At 42.6% G+C, this 22590-nt stretch overlaps 1 protein-coding gene across 6 annotated transcripts in view; it reads left to right on the top strand.

The window, feature by feature from the left end:
• Positions 1-22590, top strand: part of GHR (growth hormone receptor) — a 312954-nt gene that overhangs the window by 123038 nt on the left and 167326 nt on the right. For 5 of the 6 annotated variants that reach the window (XM_010832815.1, XM_010832818.1, XM_010832816.1 and 2 more), the window contains one exon: positions 14194-14274. In XM_010832815.1, the coding sequence (XP_010831117.1) occupies positions 14205-14274 (70 nt within the window). In that variant the 5' untranslated portion in view covers positions 14194-14204. Of the gene's footprint in view, positions 1-14183; positions 14275-22590 lie in introns of those variants that run through there. The other variant, XM_010832813.1, reaches the window with a different exon arrangement.

Raw genomic sequence — 22590 nt, 5'->3', positions numbered from 1 at the left:
AGAGAAAAGAAAGTAGTGGGCATCTCAGGATGCTATGGTGGAGGTTTGGCAAGGCACCTAACTTCTCCTGGTAGGGAGTGGGGGGCTGTTGCTAGAAATGGATTTAAGTTGAACTGACCTTGAGCTGAGGTTTGGGGAATGAGTACCTGGGATGAATGAAGTGGGAATAGGGTGGAAGGACACAGGGGTGAAGGTATGAATAGCCTGGAGCCTTCTGAGGAGGTTCCTCCGTAAGGGGGAGGTTTGGACAAGGGGTGGAAGATGGACATGGAAAGATAGGAGTCCAGGTGAGATCACACAGGACTGGAAGGACCTTGCTAAGGGTTTGTCATTGATACTAGATAGAGTGAAACAGACTGCCAAGCTGCACTTGGAAGGAGAGCTGTGTGGTGTCAGTGTGGAGAATAGATTTTTGCAAAGTGCTAATCAAGATTATTCTCGGAACTTCAGGCTCAGTTTGCTCCAGTCCTGAGGGCTGGCTGTGAGTAGATTTCATTTCTTGGTTGTTCCAGGGCTCTTGTCTTAACTCACAGAAGGTGGCTAGGGCAGCTCACTGTGGAGCTGGGAAAGGCCAGGAGAGCTTGGCTCATCTCACTTCCACACGGGTTAGGATTTGTTTGTGCTGAATGCCTAATGATTCATGATATTATATGTGACAGCACGTGTGAGCCTAAGGGTGAACTGACTTTTTGCTCCTTGATAATAGAGCAACATGTTAAAGACAAGGTGAAGTACTGAAAAGCCCGCTGGACTGAGGACGAGAGGCCTGGGTGCTGCTCCCAGCTCGGCTGTGAACAGCAGTGGGGTCTTGTACTCATCACTTATTCCCTTTGGGCTTTGCTTACCTCATCTTTGAAGTGAGACCTTTACAGTAGCACGGTCCTTAGGGCCCCATTCAGCCCCTAAGCTCTCTGATTGTGATACCATCTCCCTAGTCATCCTCCCAACCCCCACCATCACTAATGTTAGGCTTCCAGACATTTTTTTTTCTAGAGAAACTAGTAAACCCATTTCCTTAAATGAAGTTGTAGTTTGAAGAATATAATCTAGTGAGCATGGGAAGTAATTTCCAAAGGAAAAAGGAATTGTGATTCGTGCTCTATCCTGTGCCAATGGTAAAAGGGGAGCAGGAAGCCCCCTGCACCCGACTTTCTTTTTCTCTTGACTTTTTCTGCTTGTCCCTCCTGTAAAAGTAGAGAGGAGATTGGCTGTGAATTCTGATGGGACTAAGGTAAGACACTGATGGGGAAGACTGACCTGTGAGGTCTGCCTCCTTCCAGAGGAGCAGTGAAGCCTTTCCTCTGGCATAAGCAGCCAGCCACTCAGGTCGATGTTGGGCAGAATTTTGAGTAACTATGACCTTCTGTGCCTTTGTGAAATTCTCTTGCACTTATATCCAGCATCCTCAGGTGATATTCTGGCTGCCCAAAGATCAGCCCTAGGCCCGTCCCCTAACTTCCAAAGTACCCTCTGCTCTCTTTCACGCAAACTAACTCCTATAAGCAGAGTGATAAATAGATGAGGGGAAAGTCTGTGTCTTACCCTGCTGCTGCTAAGTGACTTCAGTCGCGTCCCACTCTTAGTGACCCCGTGGACTGCAGCCTACCAGGCTCCTCCGTCCATGGGATTTTCCACGCAAGAGTACTGGAGTGGGTTGCCATTGCCTTCTACAGCGTCTTGCCCTGTGGAAACTTACAACAACACAGGCACTGAGAACTCATTCATTCCACAAACAGGGGTTTGTTACCTTGTGACTTCTGTGTCAGGGCACATTTTTATAGTAGAGGGATGAAAGGTTAAGTCTCAGGAGAGTATGGAAGGCTTCATGGAGATAGTGATATTTGAGCATGATTTTGAAGAATCGATAAGTTTTGGGTTTGTCCAGCAGCAGCCTTGAAGGTAAAGGAAGAGAGACTGTGACAGCAGCTGTTTTAAGCCTAAAGAAGTGTGGCAGGCCTGGAGGGAGGAGGCACTACCTTCCAGAGAGAATTCTGAGATAGAATCACCCCCTTATGGTAACAAGTTACACATGGTGTATATGGAGTAACCAAATTATCACTTGATAGTTCAGCTAATGTGGGAGCCGTAACTTCATTAAGCAAGTTAGAAAATGTATGAGATGAAGCCGTTTGTTTGTTAGGTGGGAAGCTGGGGGCAGGTAGGAGATGCTGAGTTCATTCAGTTTGGACAGGACTGATTTCAGAGGCTTATGGGCATCCCAATGACTATTTCCCTTTGTCTAGGGCACCTGCCCTCTGGTTCGACATTTACATGATGCTCTGTGTAAACTCAGAGAAGGCAATGGCACCCCTCTCCAGCACTCTGAGGAGCCTGGTAGGCTGCAGTCCATGGGGTTGCTAAGAGTCGGATACGACTGAGTGACTTCACTTTCACTTTTCACTTTCATGCATTGGAGGAGGAAATGGCAACCCACTCCAGTGTTCTTGCCTGGAGAATCCCAGGGATGGGGGAGCCTGGTGGGCTGCCGTCTCTGGGGTCGCACAGAGTCGGACACAACTGAAGCAATTTAGCAGCAGCAGCAGCAGCTGTGTAAACTGCCACGGTGGGATTCCCTGTAGCTTTTCTTCCCCATTTGGAAGTAAAGTTTTGACTGATAAGATGGTCACAAGTGGTTGAAAGTGAAAAATTCATTTGAATCACTTTTCAGTTTGATGGGAAGATGAATGTTTTATTACTGCTCTCCAAGATGTGAAATAACTGATTTCTCTCAAACAGATTGCAATGGAAGGTGTGTTAGTGTCTGTTCCTTTGACTTCTTCATAGGAGGATGGTCTTCTTGAATTAACAGCCATTCAGACTTTAGCTCAGTCCGCTTGTTCCAGCTTCATTCACTAGCCAACTGATTTAGGAGAAACATGACCAGATCGCTGAGTTAAGTTTCCTGAGTCATGCTGTGGTGGTCCCATGGGGTGGTGAAAATAAGGCTCCTGGAAAATGAACATTCCATTCAGGGGTCCTGAAAACAAGCCCTCCTGAGCCAAGATGTTAGATTTACAAGGACATGTACAAAGATAGCCTGTCCTCCCTTCCACAAGACCTTTTCCTCCATAAATACATGCGCCTTGTCCTTATCTTCTCCCGACTCTATTCTTTCATAGATTTTGACCTTGATTTTGATTTGTCTTTTCATTGACAGTTTTTTAATTTCCTGTCTGACATGAGGTTAAAATGAGAAGCAAGGCCAGCAAACTAATTTAGATGGGATCTCTCAGGCTTTCTCTGGAATCAGCTGATCAACTCGTCCAGATTGATGTGTTCAAACAATGAATTGCATCAATTGACCCAGAGATGATTAGATTCTAGGCACCCAATTTACACTGGCCAAACCTCATGAGATGAATGCCAATACATTTGTTTGTTTTCCATGTCAGCTGTGAAGCAATTTCATTTCAGCTTGTTATTGTATTAATTTTCCAGAGAGAACCCAGAAAACAAGACAAGAATCGGCAGGTCATTTGGCAATTGTAGAGTTAGAATGGAGAGAACTGAGTGGCCTCAAGGGAGAGCATCAGCAGGCTCTGAAAGGAAGATTCTTGTACCTGTCTCTGTATTGGGACATTCTTGTTGGTCCTAAATAGTTGGGCAAGACAAAGCCATAAATTATTTACTAATTTTTTTCAGGGTTCTTCATCAGTTACTATTTGATTAGACTGGATTATCTCTAAAGCTCCTTCTGCCTCCAAAATTCTGTGCTCTTGTAAAAATCTCCTCTCCTTTTGGCTGTGTTTCCGTCGGCTTGATAGTTGTCTTCCTGACAAATGTTTAGGATGTCAACCTCAGGCTTGTTTTGTATTGCTTCTAAAAAAATTACCATAAATTGAGTGACTTTATAAAAACCCATTTGTTAGCTCACAGTTCTGTAAGTGAGAAGTCTGGACACAGGCTGGTACAACTGGATTCTCTGCTCAGAGTTCACAAGGCTAAAATCAGCTGTCATTAGGGCTGCATTACCTTTGGGATGTCCTAGGCATGAATTTGCTTCCAAGTTCATTCACATTATTGACCAAATTCAGTTCGTGGCCGTTGCACGACTGTCGTCCCCCTTTCCTTGCTGATTGTCAGCTAGGAGACCATTTTTGCTCCTCAAGGCTGCCTGCATTGCATCTCATGCTGTATGGCCCCTCTAGTAACAGCAGGGCAAGTCCCTCTCAAGTTTCTAACCTCTCTGACTTCCCTTTCTGCCACATCTCACTGGTTAACTTCCTCTCCTGGTCTTACAGACTAATGTGATTAAATGTAAATCACCCAGACAATCCAGAATAGTCTCCCTATTTTAAAGTCAATTGATTTGTAACCTTAATAACATCTGTGAAGTCTCGCCAGTGCAGTACCTCGATTAATGGTGGAATAACCAGAAATGATTGTCTTTGGGAGACTGGAGAACCTCTTTAGCATTCTGCCTATCCAGTCTGATCAGCAACACTTTGAAATCATGTTATATCATTATTGGAGTGATTAAAATATCTGTGGATGACTAGTCTCATCTGTTTACACATGTTCTTTCTTTTGCAGTTTCATTGGTTAATATTTTCTGATCCTACTTTTCATATTTCAGCATTTAAACCCCTTAGAGGGTTCTGTGTTATTGTTAAAAAATATGTTTATCGGTCAGCTGAATGGGGGAGAATGATGTTTTACTCTCCCCCTCCCCCTCACCCCTCAAGCAGCACCCATAGAAGCTGCTTGGAACAGCTAGACTCTATTTTCACAGACTTCAAAATCATAGCACGTTTGACTTGCAATAGGTCATTGATTTTCAGTTTGCTCATGCGTGCTCAGTTGTATCTGATTCTTTGCAACCCTATGGACTGTGTAGCCCACCAGACTCCCCTGTTCATGGAATTTTTCAGGCAAAATTACTGAAGTGGGTTGCCATTTCCTACTCCAGGGAATCTCTCCCACCGGGGATTGAACCCACGTCTCCTGCATCTTCTGCACTGGCAGGTGGATTCTTTTACCACTGTGCCACCTGGAAGCCAAATCTCCCATTTAGCTTTGGTACTATGGTAAAGCCAGGGCATTTGATTGTAAGGTCTAATACACAGTCAAGGCTAAGAACCATTGATATGCTCCCAACATACTCTTTTGGAAAGAAAGAGGCTAAGGGTGTGAAATGATTTACTTAAAGTCCCATACCTAATGACAGATCTGTTTCTGGGCTTATGGTTTAATTATTTGTAGAGTTCAGTGCTCAGTAATTATATGCAAAATGAGTGTTACGGTCTAGAAAAGCCTGCTTCTCGCTTCAGTAGAAAAACTCTTTCTAGGACCTTAATAAATTATTGGACCTTGCCAAATATGTTTAAAAGTCCCTTCTCAGCAGTTTGGTCTACACAGATACATCCTGCAATAGCCAGGGGCTGGGCACGTGGACCTCCCCAGTCTCAGAGTCTCAGAACTGCACCGTCCATTGCAGTGTCCGCTCACTGCCTGCGGCTCTTAAGCACTTTTAATGTGACGGGTGCCAGTTGCCATGTGCTGTGAGTGTGAAATACACACCCGATTCAAAGACTCAGTGTGGGAAAAGAAAAGCGCATAAAATATCTCAATAATTTTCCTATTTACTACATGATGAAGTGATGATATTTTGGATATATTGGGTTAATTAGGATATATAATTAAAATTTATCTATTTCTTACGCTTAATGTGGTTACTAGGAAATGTAAACTTATACAGACAGCAGGCATTTGTGGCTGGCATTATATTTCGGTAACAAGGTGCATTTTCTTTGGAGAGCATTTTCTACTAAAGCTGTTAACAATGATGGTCCACATCAAGCTATTACGCCTTCCATGATCTGAAGAGTGAAATGGTGTATTGTAAACTTCCTGGCGATGAGACGTGACATTGATCTGCCCTGTGTTTGCCATCTATCTGGCAGCCAGTCAGTCTGGCCAAATAGACTTCTTTCTATTTATAATATAGGCTCCAAAGAGGCGGGCAATGCCCTCATGTCATGGAAAGGGCACACCGCATAGCTCTTAAGTAATGTACCTAAAAGTAGACCAGGTGCTCTCGGAATCTCTGAGACATAGAGATGAATATCCTTCTCCTAAAGAAACAACGTCAGCACTTATGAGTTATCACCGTCCTTGACAGGCCCTCAGTACTGGAAATACTATAGTGCCTGTCCCTGTCCATAATTTAAATGCGGACTTTCCTCTCTTTCTCTTGCTCTCTGAGGTATGGCCTGCCTCACTGGTACCCTGCTTGTGTGTTTAGTCAGCCTGGCTTAGCATTTCCAGAGAAGCATGAAGGGCAATGGCAGGCTTGGAGAAGGTTCCAATCCATACCTGGAAGTATTCCGTCTGAGCTTGTGGGATTCCCTTCACTTCTCAAAGCCTCTCTAAACTTTTGTTTCCCTATTTTAAAATGAGGATCTTTTGCAAGGAATGAATGAAATAATAAGGCACTTGGCACATTTATTCATTGGCAGATTTTGGAAGGGGCATCTACTCTGTGGGGTCTGGGGCTAGTTGTTGGGGATAAAAGCATGAATGACACACAGCTGTGGCCTCCAGGTTGCTCACAGCTGAAGAACGAGAAAGACAGGGAGCCTGGCAGCTTCAGGATAGGAGGAACCCTCTGTACTTGGCAGCTGTTTATTACATTGCGCAGCATGGGGTTTGGCGCATCACAGAAGCCTGGTATGGTGTGTAGGTGAAGAGACAGGCCCCGCAGTGATGAACTTACTGCCTGAGCCATCACATCGGGCGATGTAGGGCTGCGTCCAGGGCACAGGACTGCTGACTCCTTTTCTAGCCATGCATTTCCCAGGAGAGCATATTGCCTCACTCTGGGTTTCCCAACTTGTTTACCCTGAAACCACAGCTTCACTATTTTGGACTTGATAAAAGAAAAAAAGAGTTTCTTCCAACGTTTACTCTATATGTGATCCAGGTATGTGAGTGACTCCTTGAATACTCTGAGTTATGGTCGAAATCATTGTCAAATTATATCTCATCAAGATACTGAATCTTTTTTGTTATTTGAAGATTTCATCCTATGAGATCTTCAACAGCTTATCTATTTCCAATAAATTAGGTAAGACAAAGCCTGTATTTCCATCTGAGAGTCTTAGAAGAAACTTCAGCATCTTCAACTTTGTTTAAAGTACATTTTCCATGTTCTGTGTGATCTGTCACAGTAATAAAAATTACATTTTTCGGTGGGGGGACCACTCATGGAAAGAGAGAAACCAGAAATCCAGTAAGAGGTTTGCTTTTTCAAATTCTATTTAGGAAAAAAAAAATGACTTTGTAGGTGCAATACTGTAAGATATACAAAGAAATGGAACATACTGTTCAAATAAGCACCCACCTATGTGACTGATCTTCTCTTCCATGTACGAGTTACACCTGCCTCTTGCCCAGTGAATGCACCAAGGGTATCAGGCTGAGTGAGTTTGAAGGTCATCCATTGGTCTAGCTATTGTGTTGAGGGGTTGCAAAGTGCCACTGGGTCCTGCTGAATTCAGACAGGATGTCCCATGCGCCAAGAAAGGTCCACTCCCAACAGAATGCCCATCCTTACCAGGAAAGGGGAAGCACAAGCATTTGGTCTTGAAATGGCCCTTATTCTTTCACTCCTCCAGAAAGAAAAGGGTGGAAGCCCAGGTTCCTGTAACCCCGTTGCCTTCTCTGTGTTCTCACAGGAAGATTCCTGGCTTTAAACCAAGCATCTTATTATTAGAATTAATCTACCCAGTTTTCAGCTGTAAAATCCATAACTCATGAAACAGATGATCTGGATCCAGTAAACAGGAGCATATAATATTCTTACAGTAGGTGAGATTGTGATTAAGGGGGAAATCAACCTCTGGATTCCCACACTTTTTATTCTGATTACTTTTCCCACCTCTATGTAGGTGTGCAGTTTGCCTGCACACCTAAGCAGAAGTAAGCAGTGTAACATGTGCTATCCTAGGAGATGCACATGTTACATTATGATGATCCTTCCACTTCCCTGGACACTCGTGTGATTTAAGTGCTTGCTTGAAGAGGGGAGTCTCACCTATTGTGCTGATGGCATAACCACATCCCTAGGCTTCCATTCCAGGACCTACAATGAGGGCCCCTCTCCCAACCCCATGGAAACATAAATGGTCTGCTTAATCACTAGTATCAGAAAGTGTAATAAATAGCAAGTGTTGATACACACAGAGTAAACTGAGGTTTGGCAAAGCAAGGATTTGAACCTGATTCCAGAACTTGTGCACTGAAGCCCTAAGCTCACCCTCTGTAGTTGAAGGGCAAGGATAGCATCTATGATAGAGTTTGATAGTAATTTCTATAGCCCTGGAAAAGTATCAATGCTTATTAATGACATATGGCCATCTGACGTGGAACAGGTGGCATCAGATGAACCCAAGTGTCCAGGGCTCACTCAGTAGCACTGTCTCCTGCCTGTTGTGTCCATGTCAGCAGATTGTTTAATCTTTGTACCTGTTACCTCACCTAGAGTCCAGAGAGCATCATTTATTTTCCCAGCTGGTGGTGTGCTCGGTCCAGCTTATACCAACTTGTGAATCAACATTTCGTGATGTCAGTGATTCAACGAATCCAAGTTAAGTGACTTGGTAGCTTAAAATCAGCCTTAGTGGCGGTATTTATATCACAGAGATTGGCAAATGCTACAAACTGTGGCCCTTTTAAGTTATTACTCCAGAGAGACAATTGTTAGATATTAGTACACCACTGACTATGACTCCGGAGAAGGCAATGGCACCCCACTCCAGTACTCTTGCCTGGAAAATCCTATGGATGGAGGATCCTGGTAGGCTGCAGTCCATGGGGTCACTAAGAGTCGGACACGACTGAGCAACTTCACTTTCACTTTTCACTTTTATGCATTGGAGGAGGAAATGGCAACCCACTCCAGTGTTCTTGCCTGGAGAATCCCAGGGACGGGGGAGCCTGGTGGGCTGCCGTCTCTGGGGTCTCACGGAGTCGGACACGACTGAAGTGACTTAGTGGCAGCAGACTATGACTCAGAGATACACTGCAAACTATCATACTTCTAAAGGTAAACAAAGGCACAGTTGGTACCCTAAAAAGCTCCCATAAATATAATCATACCTAAGTCTTCAGTAAATCTTTTGTCCCCATCATTCTGCATTTGGGAAGACCTCTAAAGACTTAACCATTATGATTTCATATGTCATTATAAATATAGAATTTTATTTTGTGTATTGTTTTTGTTATGAAAGCAGATATGCTTCTGTAACAGACTAATGTTTCTGAATGCAGGTACAGACATACAAGCCATAAAGTGTGTATATCAGTATTGTCAATAGGAATATAAAATATAATTCAAGCCACATATGTAATTTAACTAATTCTCTATAGTTAAATTATTTTAAATGGGGGATAGTAGTTTTAATATTTTATTCAACAGTCCAAAAATATGATTTTAACATGTAATCAACATAAACATTATTGAAATATTTTGTATCCTTTTGTACCAAACCTTCAAAGTCCATGTATATTTTACACTTACAGTACATCTCAATTTAGATGCTAACTTTTCATCTGAAATATACTTGATCTGTACTTAGATCTTATAAAATGTACAGTTGAAAAAGGTTTACATACTCAACCTGTTCTGAATATATACTTAATTAAATATTTAATTGAAATATTTAATCAAAATTAAGTATAATTGAGCTTATTTAATTCTTCAGTTGTGTTAGCCACATTTGAAATATTCAGTGGTTGACTGGTAGTAACTGAATTAGCACAAGTGTTAATACCCACCATATATGCTCTATTTTTTTAATAAAAATGGAGACCTACTATGTATACCACTTCCAAAGGATTTTTTCTCCCACACCTTATCCATTTAAATTACTTTCTCATCTTGTATTCCCTACCGGATCCAAGAAGGGAGAGAAATTTCAACAAGAGTAGTTATATCAATAATGTCTGTGAATTTTTTCTCCCTCACTGATAGGAAAGAGATAAATTGACCTAAGGCATTTTGTGTCTGACAGATTTTCAAATGACCGTCACCAAAAAGTAGATAATAACATGAACTCTAGGTGCAATCTATTCAAATAAATGCCTGAAGCTAATTAGAATAGATTATTTCAAATACCCTTTTGGATGAACCTCTTCCTTTTTCAGTGCTGAGTTCTTAGAAAAGCTTCACCAAGAAATCAATGAGATTCCGTTTTGCAATATTTCATTAGTAATCAACACTAGCATCAGAAAATACACATTTATTAGGTTATCTACCTGGAGTCTTGGTTTTGCAATATAAACAATTCTGCTTCTGTTGGGTTTTTTTTGAAATCAGCCCTCGCTTTTTCCAGGGCTTCCCTGGTGGCTCAGATGGTAAAGTCTGCCTGCAGTGTGGGAGACTCAGGTTCGATCCCTGAGTTGGGAAGATCCCCTAGAGAAGGAAATGGCAACCCACTCCAGTATTGCCTGGAAAATCCCATGGGCAGAGGATCCTGACAGGCTATAGTCCATGCAATGGCAAAGAGTCGGACACGACTGAGCCACTTCACTTTCTTTCTTTCACTTCTTGCAGAGCAGAATTACTAGATCAGTAAAACAGAAATTTGGGGAAACTTATTTCTGCTCAATTCAAGCCACCCTTTTGATATTCTTCCTAACTTGGCTGTGACAGGACTATAAGCTCCCAAATCTGTTATTTTACTCCTCCCATTTATTAAAATGTTAACATCATACTTCTAAGGATGCTTTTTGACTGTTTTCCTTTTAAATACATGATGCAAATCAGAGGTGGTAGGGGGTTTTGGGTAGTGGTTCATTATATCTCTGGTAAATTACTAACCAGATATGAGGACATTTTTTCCTATATGGCTTTATATCTTTTTTAGTGTTACTTTTAATAAAGATGACATGGGGATTCTTTGCAAAGTAGTCTTATCTTCACTTTAAATTGACCTGCTGCTCATCATTTCTGTGTGAATATCTCTGAAATCCAATAGTGATTTCTCAATGATTTTGATTGCTTTTATATTTTCCATTGTGCCTTGAATAATGCTAGCAGGTACTGGTGATTCAACAAATACTTGCTAATTTTAAGTGAAAGAGAATTGAACCAATGGCTTCCTTTGCCTGGAGTTGGTTATAACATATTGGGAAAAAATATTTTATTTAATCTCCGTCTCTTCTTGTGTGTTTATGGACTGTTTTATAACCAAGGAACAAAACTATATCATTGGCTGCACTGTGATTTTGAGGCCTCCTCTGCTAGGCAGTTTACAGAATTAAAACTCATGCCAGCTGGATCACAGGGCTTTTCAACTGGCTCTCCCTTGAGGAAGGGGGAACAGGCAAAATGCCTCAGGCATATTGAGCTCCAAATAAATGGTGTGAGTACCCTGATGCAGGAATAGCAGCTCCTTCTTCCCCCACCCCAATGAAAATCATGCCTTGTGGCTATAGCCAAAGAATGCGTAAATATCATTAGAAATGTAGAGAGGGGTTTTCCCTAGGAAAATATTGCAAACTTCAAAAACCCTATAGACGAAGGTACAGTTTAATAGATGCCTCTGAACAATGCCTGCCTCTAGTTAGATTATTATATTAGGAAAGGGAAATAAAGGATTTTCACATCTAGCACATCACTGATAGATTAAAGTACCAAACTTTGTGTTTTGGCACTCTCTCCTCTTCCAGTGACATTTCATCTCCTCCAGAATCTAATGAGAGAGAATCCTGTCATCTAGAAGCTGCCATGCAGAGCTCTGCATAGTTGAAGGGGGAAGCTTACAGTTGAATCATCCCAGGCCAACTAACACTCTGTTCATGTTAAGGCATTAGAGAGAGTTCACTAGGGGAGTGTGAAGGAGCGGGGTACACAAGGGGACTGCTTTTGCAGTCATCCCCACTGAGCCAGCAACAGTGGAAGGGGAGCATTAATCTCTAAGGAAACACTTAGCCCTTCCTGGAATCCAGCCACATTGCTTTATCTTCTTCTCTGCTCCCACTCCTTGGAAGGAAAGTTATGACCAACCTAGATAGCATATTCAAAAGCAGAGACATTACTTTGCCAACAAAGGTTCGTCTAGTCAAGGCTATGGTTTTTCCTGTGGTCATGTATGGATGTGAGAGTTGGACTGTGAAGAAGGCTGAGCACCAAAGAATTGATGCTTTTGAACTGTGGTGTTGGAGAAGACTCTTGAGAGTCCCTTGGACTGCAAGGAGATCTAACCAGTCCATTCTGAAGGAGATCAGCCCTGGGATTTCTTTGGAAGGAATGATGCTAAAGCTGAAACTCCAGTACTTTGGCCACCTCATGAGAAGAGTTGACTCATTGGAAAAGACTCTGATGCTGGGAGGGATTGGGGGCAGGAGGAGAAGGGGATGACAGAGGATGAGATGGCTGGATGGCATCACTGACTCGATGGACGTGAGTCTGAGTGAACTCCGGGAGTTGGTGGTGGACAGGGAGGCCTGGTGTGCTGCAATTCATGGGGTCGCAAAGAGTCGGACACAACTGAGCGACTGATCTGATCTGATCTGATGTATTCCCATAAGCCTATTAGTATAGTCCCATAAGATCTTATGGGAAAACCCGAACGAACTTCTTGGCCAAACTAATATTTTTGCTGGAGACCTCAAATTATGAATATAATGGCCTGTTCATCTAAGAGTAAAGGATCTTGAGAGAGAAGCTCAGTAAAAGTAGATGTGGATGACGCAAAGCCATTAGCCCAGAGCCTTCCAGGTTAAGAATTTAAAACACGGGTGTCATAATAACCCCAACTCACATTAGTGTGAAGTCTCACTGTTGGTAAAATGTATTCCTCTGTGATGTCACGCTCAATCCTATGAATGACCCTTAGGGCACTGTATAAGGGCTGTTCTCATGCATGCGGGAACACAAGAGAGATTCCGTTCACCTAGAGATGTTTTCTTAGAATGTTTTAAGAACATAAATGATACAGAATTTTTAAAATGTTGCATCATCCACTGTCTAGAAATGAAAATGTAGAACATCAGATGTTTAATACCTATTCAGAATTACACAGCTGTTACCTGGCTCAAAGCCTTCCATTACCCATGAAAACAACCATCCGTGTTCATCATTTCAGTTTGATTAGGGGAAATAGAAGGACTATTCTGTTGTTGTCAAGAATGTAATAAAAATAAGTCCAATAAAGTCACTGATGGAGCTCCCAGTATGATGATCAGATCTGCCTGAATAACTTGTAAAGAGCTATAATTTTATGGAAATATTGCAGCTAAGATTTAAAGTAGTTGGCATTAGTCATCAGATGTAGCAACAGCTTTCCAAAGGGCAGTCTGCTGATTTCATTTTAAGCCAGCCTAAACTTGTCTCTTTAGAGATCAAGGAGGTGGACATCTGGTTTATTTATTACAAAGAAGCTTCATTTCCTCCAGGTAAAGGTGTGTGCTGGCTGAGGCATGTTGACCTGTTCCCCCCATTCATCACACTGAAGGGTCCAAGGTGTGGCCAAGCTTGGGATTCCAAATGGCTAGCCCGCAAACTGACCCTTTTTAGAATCTGAGGTGCTCACATTCCTGGGCTTTTCAGAGACCTCATTCCTTCTGCAACTAACACCCACAAGGACACCAGGTGTCCCGGGGAGGCCACCTAGGAAGCACTGATGTTTTTTTCCTTTCCACCTCCCACCTTCTCTCTGCAGCCTTCTAGTTAAGCCTCCTTCCTATGGCTCATTAGCACAGTGTTTTGAGTGTTAATTGAGCTCTTTTGTTCACTGGGAAACACGTTGGAGAAACTTTACTATGCCTGAAGTGGGTTGTTTTGTTTTTCCTTTTTTGGCCTGTCCAGCCCAAGGTCCCTTGCTTAGCGATACAGCTGAGGAGTTCCTATTTCCAGGTCAAATTAAAGTGAACCATGCTGGCCCTGTCATGAAAGCAATGTGTGGGGGTCATTTGTTGTGAGGTCATTTTATGGCCATGGGCAAGAATGTGGAAATCTAGTGTCCATGTTCTTTCTCAAGGCGAGCACCCACCGGAAGTAGAATGTATGTAAAATGAGAAGTATGACAACGTGAGACTCTAGGGCAGCGAAAAACTTATGAAGATTCCTTCTAGAGCTGATGTGCATGTCAACTCATTCCTGCTTCAGCCGTATTTAAACAATTTTTGATGAACATGGTCTGCTTTTAATTGCTCGGCTTAATTTTATTTTTCTTTGTATGATTGCAGGTCCTACAGGTATGGATCTCTGGCAGCTGCTGTTGACCTTGGCAGTGGCAGGCTCCAGTGATGCTTTTTCTGGGAGTGAAGGTGAGTTCTGCTTTTCCATTCCCATTCGCAGTGTTTTGAAACCACACTGAACTTTATTTGTGAAATCTAAGTTCTTTGGGTGAGGTAATTAAAAGAGGTAAGTTTTAAGTAGCTGTAAATAGAAAACCTGTTGTAGGTTTAAAATTGCAAACTAGGAGGACATCTCTGGGGATGTTTTAGGAGGAATGCAGTAGTCAGCTTTGACAGCTGATGTTTCTTCATCAAAAATAAATGCTGCAAATCATGCTGAGGACATTTCTGGTGAAGGCACACCAGGTCTCTTGGTCTCAGGCTCTGGGAGAAAGATTGAAATTGCACTGAAGGGTTATTTACCAACTGATCACTCAGCTCATCTGTGACTAAGGTTACCAAAGCCTGTTTCCAGAGCTCAGATTTAAGGCCTCTTAATCATATTCTCTGAGAGTGGAAATTTCAGATTTCAAATAAAGTTCACCTCTCACTCACTGGATGGTTACCATTTGGCTAAGTTAGAAGGAAGAAACAGCTGAAGTAGTTGAATGATGTGCTCAGATGTCAATAATTTCCTTGGCCATCTGTGTAATTCTCCCTTCTTCTTTATACTCTCTTCCTATTGGAAAAGTTGTCATATATTCAAACTTAGGACTCAAACAGTAATAACTGGAATAGGCGAGTAATGAAAGGGAATGAAAAGGATTTTTCTGCCCTGAAAGAAAACCGTGCTTATAATGAAGTAGGAGACTTTTTAAAATATCATCTTGAATACTTGATATTTTTTTCTTGCCTGAGCATCAACAAAGGAAAGGATCATCTGTTTCTCCTATTCTATGATTTGACAGTCACTTGTGGCTTTAAGAGCAGCCAGCTCCCCTACTTAACCAGGCAACTCATGTTGGAAAACACAGTTTAGCAACAGAAGTAGTGCCTTAAAATGTCCTCCCTGACCTTCAAGCCAAAAATAAATCCCTAGTAGTGAGCTGCAGAGGGCAACCAGAGTAACTAAGAAAACAAGAAGGGTAAAATGTTATTTTATCTCTTAAAACAATTTTAAAATATTTATAGAAAAGAAGTCACAATTGTTTGAAATATTTTGGGGTCTCTCTGGTGTTACAATGTCAACATTATGCAAGTCGAACATGGAGGGAATCACAGCCTCCATGTCAGCAGCTTTTCCCATGGCTGGTTTTAGACCCTGGTTCTGAGCCAAAGATTTACAGCTGAGATCCTGTGCCATTCCAAAGTCATGGTGGTTTAATCTCTACTTTCTTCATGAAGATGACTTTCACTCTTCCGGGCTAGGCTTGAGGAATTTAAAAGACTTGTGAAATGAAAAGTATGGCAAAGGACCTCTAAAGAAAATTTAAAATGTGTGCCTGGCTAAAAGACTAGAACTCAGATTACATTTTTGACCTAGAGAGTCTGCAAAGAGCATATATTCAACTGCTTTGACATTTTAGTAAACCTTTAACTTCGTGGAGGAAACAAAACAATTAGTTGGTTTTATGTTTGCTTTTTTTTTTTTTTTTTCTTTTTGATAGTTTTTTGTCTGTGGGGAGCACAGAATAAAAAAATGCAATAGTTTATAGTAAATACAAATTGTATATTCAACAGTACTTACAGTTTAACAGTACTTGCACATACTAAGTAATTTAGGAAAAGGAAAAAAAAAGTTGTTACTCTTTTTTTCTTAGTGGGCTAACCAAAATTCCTTTGGAATATGTGGCTACTCCAGAATTCTTAGCTTAAAATGGCCTGAGAATTGTTAAGGACAGGGTATGATGTTTATATAAGAAGATGAAGATGAGCATGTTTGAACGTGAGTGAGTGAGTGAGTGAGTGTGTGTGTGTGTGGTGCTTGCCAGTTCTGGCCATTTATCTGATGGGTTCAGCCAGAGTGATCTCCTGACATGACATGAATTGAATCTCAGATTACCTTCATGGGCCACGTGTTTTTTTTTTTTTCCTGCTAGATCCAGATTGTACCCAGATCAATTTATTTTATCTCCCATTGTATAAGGCAGACTAAAACTGTAAGAGAGAACTTTGGAAAAAAAAAAAAAGATGTTTCTGTAATTTCACCAGCCATTCACTGAATCTAGTTTGGTCAGTGGAAGAGGTGGTGCTGCTGAGCAAGCAATCTGGGAAGCGTCACCTGGAGAAGAGCTGCCCAGAGGCTGGTAGAAGATGGCAGATCTGCATGCCCAGGGAAGGTTGGCACCTGAAGCCTTGAGCAGGGCTTTTCTTGCTTGGGCAGATGAGCGATTAAAAATATACTGGCCCTGAGAGAATTTTTTTATTAAGTCTAATTGGCCTGTCGGAAATTTAATGAGAGCTAAGCACTGAACAGTGCCACCATTGTCTTAGCTACAGTGTTGGAATAGCTGCTTTCTCTGTCTTTCATCCTTAATACATGATTGACTGGGGGATTTTGCAGGAACTAATGCCTCTGCTAGCGATGTGTTATGTAAGTGAATATTGACACACTCCAGTCAATAATGTTCAGGTAACAAAAGTTGTATTAATAGGTCTCTGATCCATAAGCTGTTAATATTAGTCTTTATATCTAATCCTCAAGGCAGTATACCTACTCTTAGGGAGAATTTATTTTTTTTTCCTGGATGTAGTTTGTTTAACTTTTTAAATTAAAATATAGTTCATTTCGGAGAAGGCAATGGCACCCCACTCCAGTATTCTTGCCTGGAGGGTCCCATGGATTGAGTAGCCTGGTGGGCTGCAGTCCATGGGGTCACTAAGAGTCAGACACGACCGAGCGACTTCACTTTCACTTTTCACTTTCATGCATTGGAGAAGGAAATGGCAACACACTCCAGTATTCTTGTCTGGAGAATCCCAGGGACAGAGGAGCCTGGTGGGCTGCTGTCTATGGGGTCGAACAGAGTCGGACACGACTGAAGCGACTTAGTAGCAGCAGCATAGTTCATTTACAATATTATATTACTTCTGGGGTACAGCATAGTGACTTGGTATTTTCATAGATTATATTCCATTTAAAGTTATTGTAAAATTCCAGCTGTAATTTCCCAGACTGTGCAATGTATTCTTGTGGCTTATCTATTTTATATATAGTAGTTATACCTCTTAATTCCATATTGCTATCGTTGCCCCTCTTGTCTCCACTCTCCCTACTATTCACTACTAGTTCTCTCTGTGTAGTCTGTTTCTATTTTGCTATATTTGTTTTATTCTTTAGATTTCATAAATAAGTGATATGATAGAATATTTGTCTTTCTCTAACTTTTTTCAGTAAGCATAATACCCTCCATGGCCATCCACATTATTGCAAATGGTAGAATTCCATTCTTTCTTATGGCTGAGTAATAGTCCATTGTATATTAACACATATATACATCTTGTTTTATCCACTTGTTGATAGATACTTGGGTTGCTTCCATGTCTTGGCTATTGTAAATAGTGCTGCTGTGAACATGAGGATGCCTGTGTCTTTTCAAATAAGTGTTTCATTTTTTCCAGATATATACCCAGGAATGGAATCGATGGATCACATGGTACTTCTATTGTTAGTGTTTTGAAGACGTACCATACTGTTTCCATAGTGACTGCCCCAATTTACATTCCCACGAACTATGTAAGAGGGTTCTCAGGGAGAATTTCTTATTCCAGAATCAGAGATGAGCAACAGTGCCCCATTTTCAGAGGGCTGCACAGGGTTGAACTGTCAACTGGTTGCCTTAAAACTGCGGCTCCTGTGATAATGATTTTAATGAGAAATACGCATAAAGATGTTGTGGATACAAACATACTTCTGAGGAGCCCCTGTTATACGTTGTTGTACCTCTGCCCTTTCTGTTGGTCCCCAACAGAGCATCCTCTTGACCTCAGCAACCTCAGGTGAGAGCAGGCAAGGCCTGCCCTGAAGAAGTTCAGTCTAGCTGGGATGTGAGGAACCTGTAGGTATTAATGAGAGACTACAGCTTTAAGGTCTAGAGTGTGTGATGAATACTAATGACCAAGATGTTCTGAAAAAGAATAAATCAAGATGGCTGGAATAGTTTAATTCAACAAATTCAGCGTATGGATACTTCTTCAGAGCTTCTCATTTTTAAAGATTGAACTCAGGGCTATGAGGAAGATAGTGATTCTTCCTTCAAGGAATTTATCATGACTTAAGAGATCAAGAAAATCCACAGAGAATGACTGTATGAGGTGGTTATGTATGGAAACAGTGGCCTGAACTACTGTCTTTAAGAGGAGTGAAGAGAGGAGAGTCACGTCAAGCTGTGGTGAAGTAGAGGGAACTTCACAGAGGATGTTGGTGTTATTTCAGCAGAAATGAGAATACTGGGTTAAGGCTTGAAAGGGTGAGAAGAGCAGGCATGGCTGTAGAAGTAGCATGGACGGTGATGGAACAACAGAAAAGAAGTGCTCAGGTGTAGATACGCAACAGACGTGGAGAGCAAGTCACCTGGTCACTGGGTTTACACTGCATGCAGGGCACTGTGCTAGGCAGTGAGTGGTCTATTTCACACACAGCATCCAACAGATGTTTTTTCAGCACTTCCTTTGTGGAAGGTGTATAATTAATTTGGTCAGAGTGTATGCTATGTGAACGCTGTGTTTGTAATTATTCCCTTTCTATGTAAACTTAGGTCGATGAATTCAAGATAAAGTATAGAAGGTCTAGAGATGGCCAAAGCTTCATGGAAAAGGCAAGGCTTGTTGGGCCGGGAAGATGGGTAGTATTTGGAGAGGCTTATACCGTATCTGGAGAAGGCAATGGCACCCCACTCCAGTACTCTTGCCTGGAAAATCCCATGGACGGAGGAGCCTGGTAGGCTGCAGTCCATGGGGTCACGAAGAGTCGGACACAACTGAGCGACTTCACTTCCACTTTTCACTTTCCTGCACTGGAGAAGGAAATGGCAACCCACTCCAGTGTTCTTGCCTGGAGAATCCCAGGGACTGGGGATCCTGGTGGGCTGCCATCTCTGAGGCTGCACAGAGTCAGACATGACTGAAGTGACTTAGCAGCAGCAGCATCATACCATATCCAGCAAGTCATAGTTCTTAAAGTCTAGGCCAGGTGAAAGTGTTCATGGTGATGCATTTTGTGCGTGTGTGTGTATGTATGTATGTATGTAGAATGTATATATAGCATATATAGGGAATTCCCTGATGGTTTAGTGGTTAGGATTCGGCACTTTCACTTCTGGGGCCAGTCCCTAGTCGGGGAACTAAAATCCCATAAGTCATGCAACTTGGCCAAAACATATATATATACATACATACGTGTGTGGATGTGTGTGTATGTAGGGCATGGTTTGCAAACAAAGCACATCGTTAGTATCTTATCACTCTAAATATCATTCCATTAGATAACTTACACTAGGAGTGAGATGCCATGTCCCAAAGGAACCAAGATCCCTCAAATAATGTTTTCTATCTTTGAACATTTTTCACAAACTTATGCAAACATACACAGCACTTTTGTGAAAGAAAAGACACCTCTGGTCTAATTGCTGGCAATAGGAAATAATGACCCAATGGCAAGAACATTATTTAAAAAAATAAATAAATAAACCTTTCTCTTTCATGCCTGCTTGCAGGCAAAGCCCCACAGAGTCCTGGGAGCTTCAGGTCATGCAGGATGTATTTCACCCATGTATTAGAGTCATGGCTGTAGTTGGTAAACAGTAAAAGGTGTACCTGTTAAAAATGTTTTCAAGAAGGTGTAGTTCAGGGCTTTCCTTGAATTCACCCTAGAAGTTAGTGAGAAAGCCATGGAGCATGATATTCCTGCTGTCTTTACTTCAAGAGATGAGAAGAAGTCTTAGTCTCTTCTAGTGCGGTGGACATCAACAGCCCTGTGTCACCTGGTCCTCTTGGTGTATCACAGATGGCTAAGCCGCTGGAGTTCAAGTCCTAGCAGGCCAGACGATGGAGCTTGCAGTCTCATCTACCTGGGTGATGCCAATGGAAGATATGCAGAGACCTTTGTGGGTGATGAGGTCTTTCAGCAAGTTTTTATTGAATGTAAATTTGAATGTACCTATCTGCCTTTAAGGAGCTCATGGGCTATAGAAGCCAGACAAGTAAACTTAATTTAACTGTGGTCCTCTGAGGTTATTAAAGAGATTTTTAAAATATATATGATTTTACTTCACTGTGCCAGGTATTAGTTGTGGCATTAGGGATCTTCAGTCTTCATTGTGGCATGCGGTATCTTTAATTGCTGCATGAAAACTCCTAGTTACAACATGCAGGATCTAGTTCCCTCACCAGGGATCGAACCCAGACCCCCCTGTGTTGAGAACATGGAGTCTTAGCCACTCAACCACCAGGAAAGTCCCTAAAGAGTTTTAAGCAAGGTAATACTACTGTCAGATTGTCATTTTGGAAACAGTGACAATGTTTGTAGTAGTAGATTGAAAGTTGCAATGGCCGTAGTAGATTAGAAGTGAATTGGAGAGAGATGAGCGTGGAGGAAGGTGGTTGTAATAGGTTAAGAGAGATGATGCAAAGGTGCCAGTGGTGGTCAAGAAGAACAAATAGATGGGTTACAGACAGATGTTCAGGAGCACCTGGAGTCCAGTTACATGTGGGTTTTTGACTTCAGGAACTGGCAGAGCTTTCTTACTCCATCCATTTCAAAGTTTCTGCGTCTTGAGTTCATGTTACCAGCATCAACGGTGACTCACTTGTCACAGAGTGAAGCCCTGGAATACAGCTCAGCCTATAAGCAGTGAAGTGGTACTTGCACGGCACAGCTCTGTGTTGGGGGGAAACACTGAGACTGATGACAACAGAGTATCTAAGCAAGCTTTCTGCTGTTCCATTAACCAGAACCCCTCCTGCCTGTGCCCAGCCTGGGTCCCACAGCCATCTACTCCCACTCTGTGGTGTTTCTGTGATATGGCTTGGCCACTGAGCCCTGAGGGTCCACAGCAGGAACAAAGGCCTGAATTCCTGACTCCATGTTGTCTCTGCACATTCATTACTCAATCCCAAGACCTTGACATATCCCCAGATATTTGATCACCCCTAGAGTCTGCACTTATCTCATGGAATGCGATAAAATACACTCAGGATGAGTCAAGGGCAGCACAGCTATGCACTGAGCAGAATCTGGGAGGTCGATGAGGCTTCCGCAGTAGCTACGTGACTCACCCCTGTGAAGCAGCTGGCCATGTGATGAGGTTTGTACCCTAGCTGCTGCTGCTGCTAAGTCACTTCAGTCGTGTCCGACTCCATGCAACCCCATTGACGGCAGCCCACCAGGCTCCCCCGTCGCTGGGATTCTCCAGGCAAGAACACTGGAGTGGGTTGCCATTTCCTTCTCCAATGCATGAAAGTGAAGAGTGAAAGTGAAGTCAGCAACCCCACGAACTGCAGCCTTCCAGGTTCCTCTGTCCATGGGATTTTCCAGGCAAGAGTACTGGAGTGGGTGCCATTGCCTTCTCCGTGTACCCTAGCTAGTTAGTGTTAAAAGGACTGGGACCACCCAAGAGTAGTCTAAACCTTAACGTTCAGGTCCCACACGCCAGTGTAGGCCTATACGTCCTATCTTCCACTTTAGATGCCAACGTTACAGGACAAGAGCTTCTATGCACAATGTTGACAAACCACTTTGGTTCAGTAGCCCACACTCAGGCTCCTGTTATGTGGGGTCAGGAATGCGGTGGACAAAATGTGTTTGCTGATGATGCTGGCTACCAGCTCCCGTCCATCCACACACCTGGTTTCCTGCCTCGAGCAGAGGCTCACATAAGTTTAAGTGTGCAGAAGTCCACACTGGCTTGGACTGGCCTGGCCAGCCTCTCTCTGGCTGATGTCATCTGTCATAGCTAGGGGCCCAGCTCTCTCTTTCACCCAGGTTTCCCTAGGAAACCCTCTTAGGAAGATCCTGTGGGGGCTGGTTTTCTTCTCACCCCGATTTTGAGTCATTGCGTTACTTTCTCGGAGTTAGTTTAGTTCAAAGCCTTAACCTTAAACTCAGTGATAAAGAATTCTAGGCATTTCAGAGCCATCCACAAAGACATCTTTGGGGCCCACCCCCTGCTCCTTGGAACTGCCTGCTTACCCATAGCCATGTATGTCTATAACTTGGTCATTAGGCAGAGTCACCGGCAGCCACAGACCAAGGATCACCCTCAGCTTTCCCAGGCAGCAGGCACTGTAGTTCCGTTTTGGCTCTTCAAGAAATTCTCACATGCTGTCAACAGGGTCATCCCTCCAACCCAGAGCACAGCTCCTTCCTCGTCTGTAGTTAGCAGCAAAGGCGGAGATGATGTGTGGCATAAACACTGTCTGAAATCCGAGGCAGCCAATCATACAGAGAGGATTCTATGGTGCCCCGTA

The sequence above is a fragment of the Bison bison genome, unplaced genomic scaffold (assembly GCF_000754665.1).
Source record: "Bison bison bison isolate TAMUID 2011002044 unplaced genomic scaffold, Bison_UMD1.0 scf7180017862275, whole genome shotgun sequence".
NCBI classification, from domain to species: domain Eukaryota; kingdom Metazoa; phylum Chordata; class Mammalia; order Artiodactyla; family Bovidae; genus Bison; species Bison bison.
The sequence above is the reverse complement of the archived record's forward strand: the minus strand, read 5'-3'. Positions and strand labels throughout refer to the sequence as shown.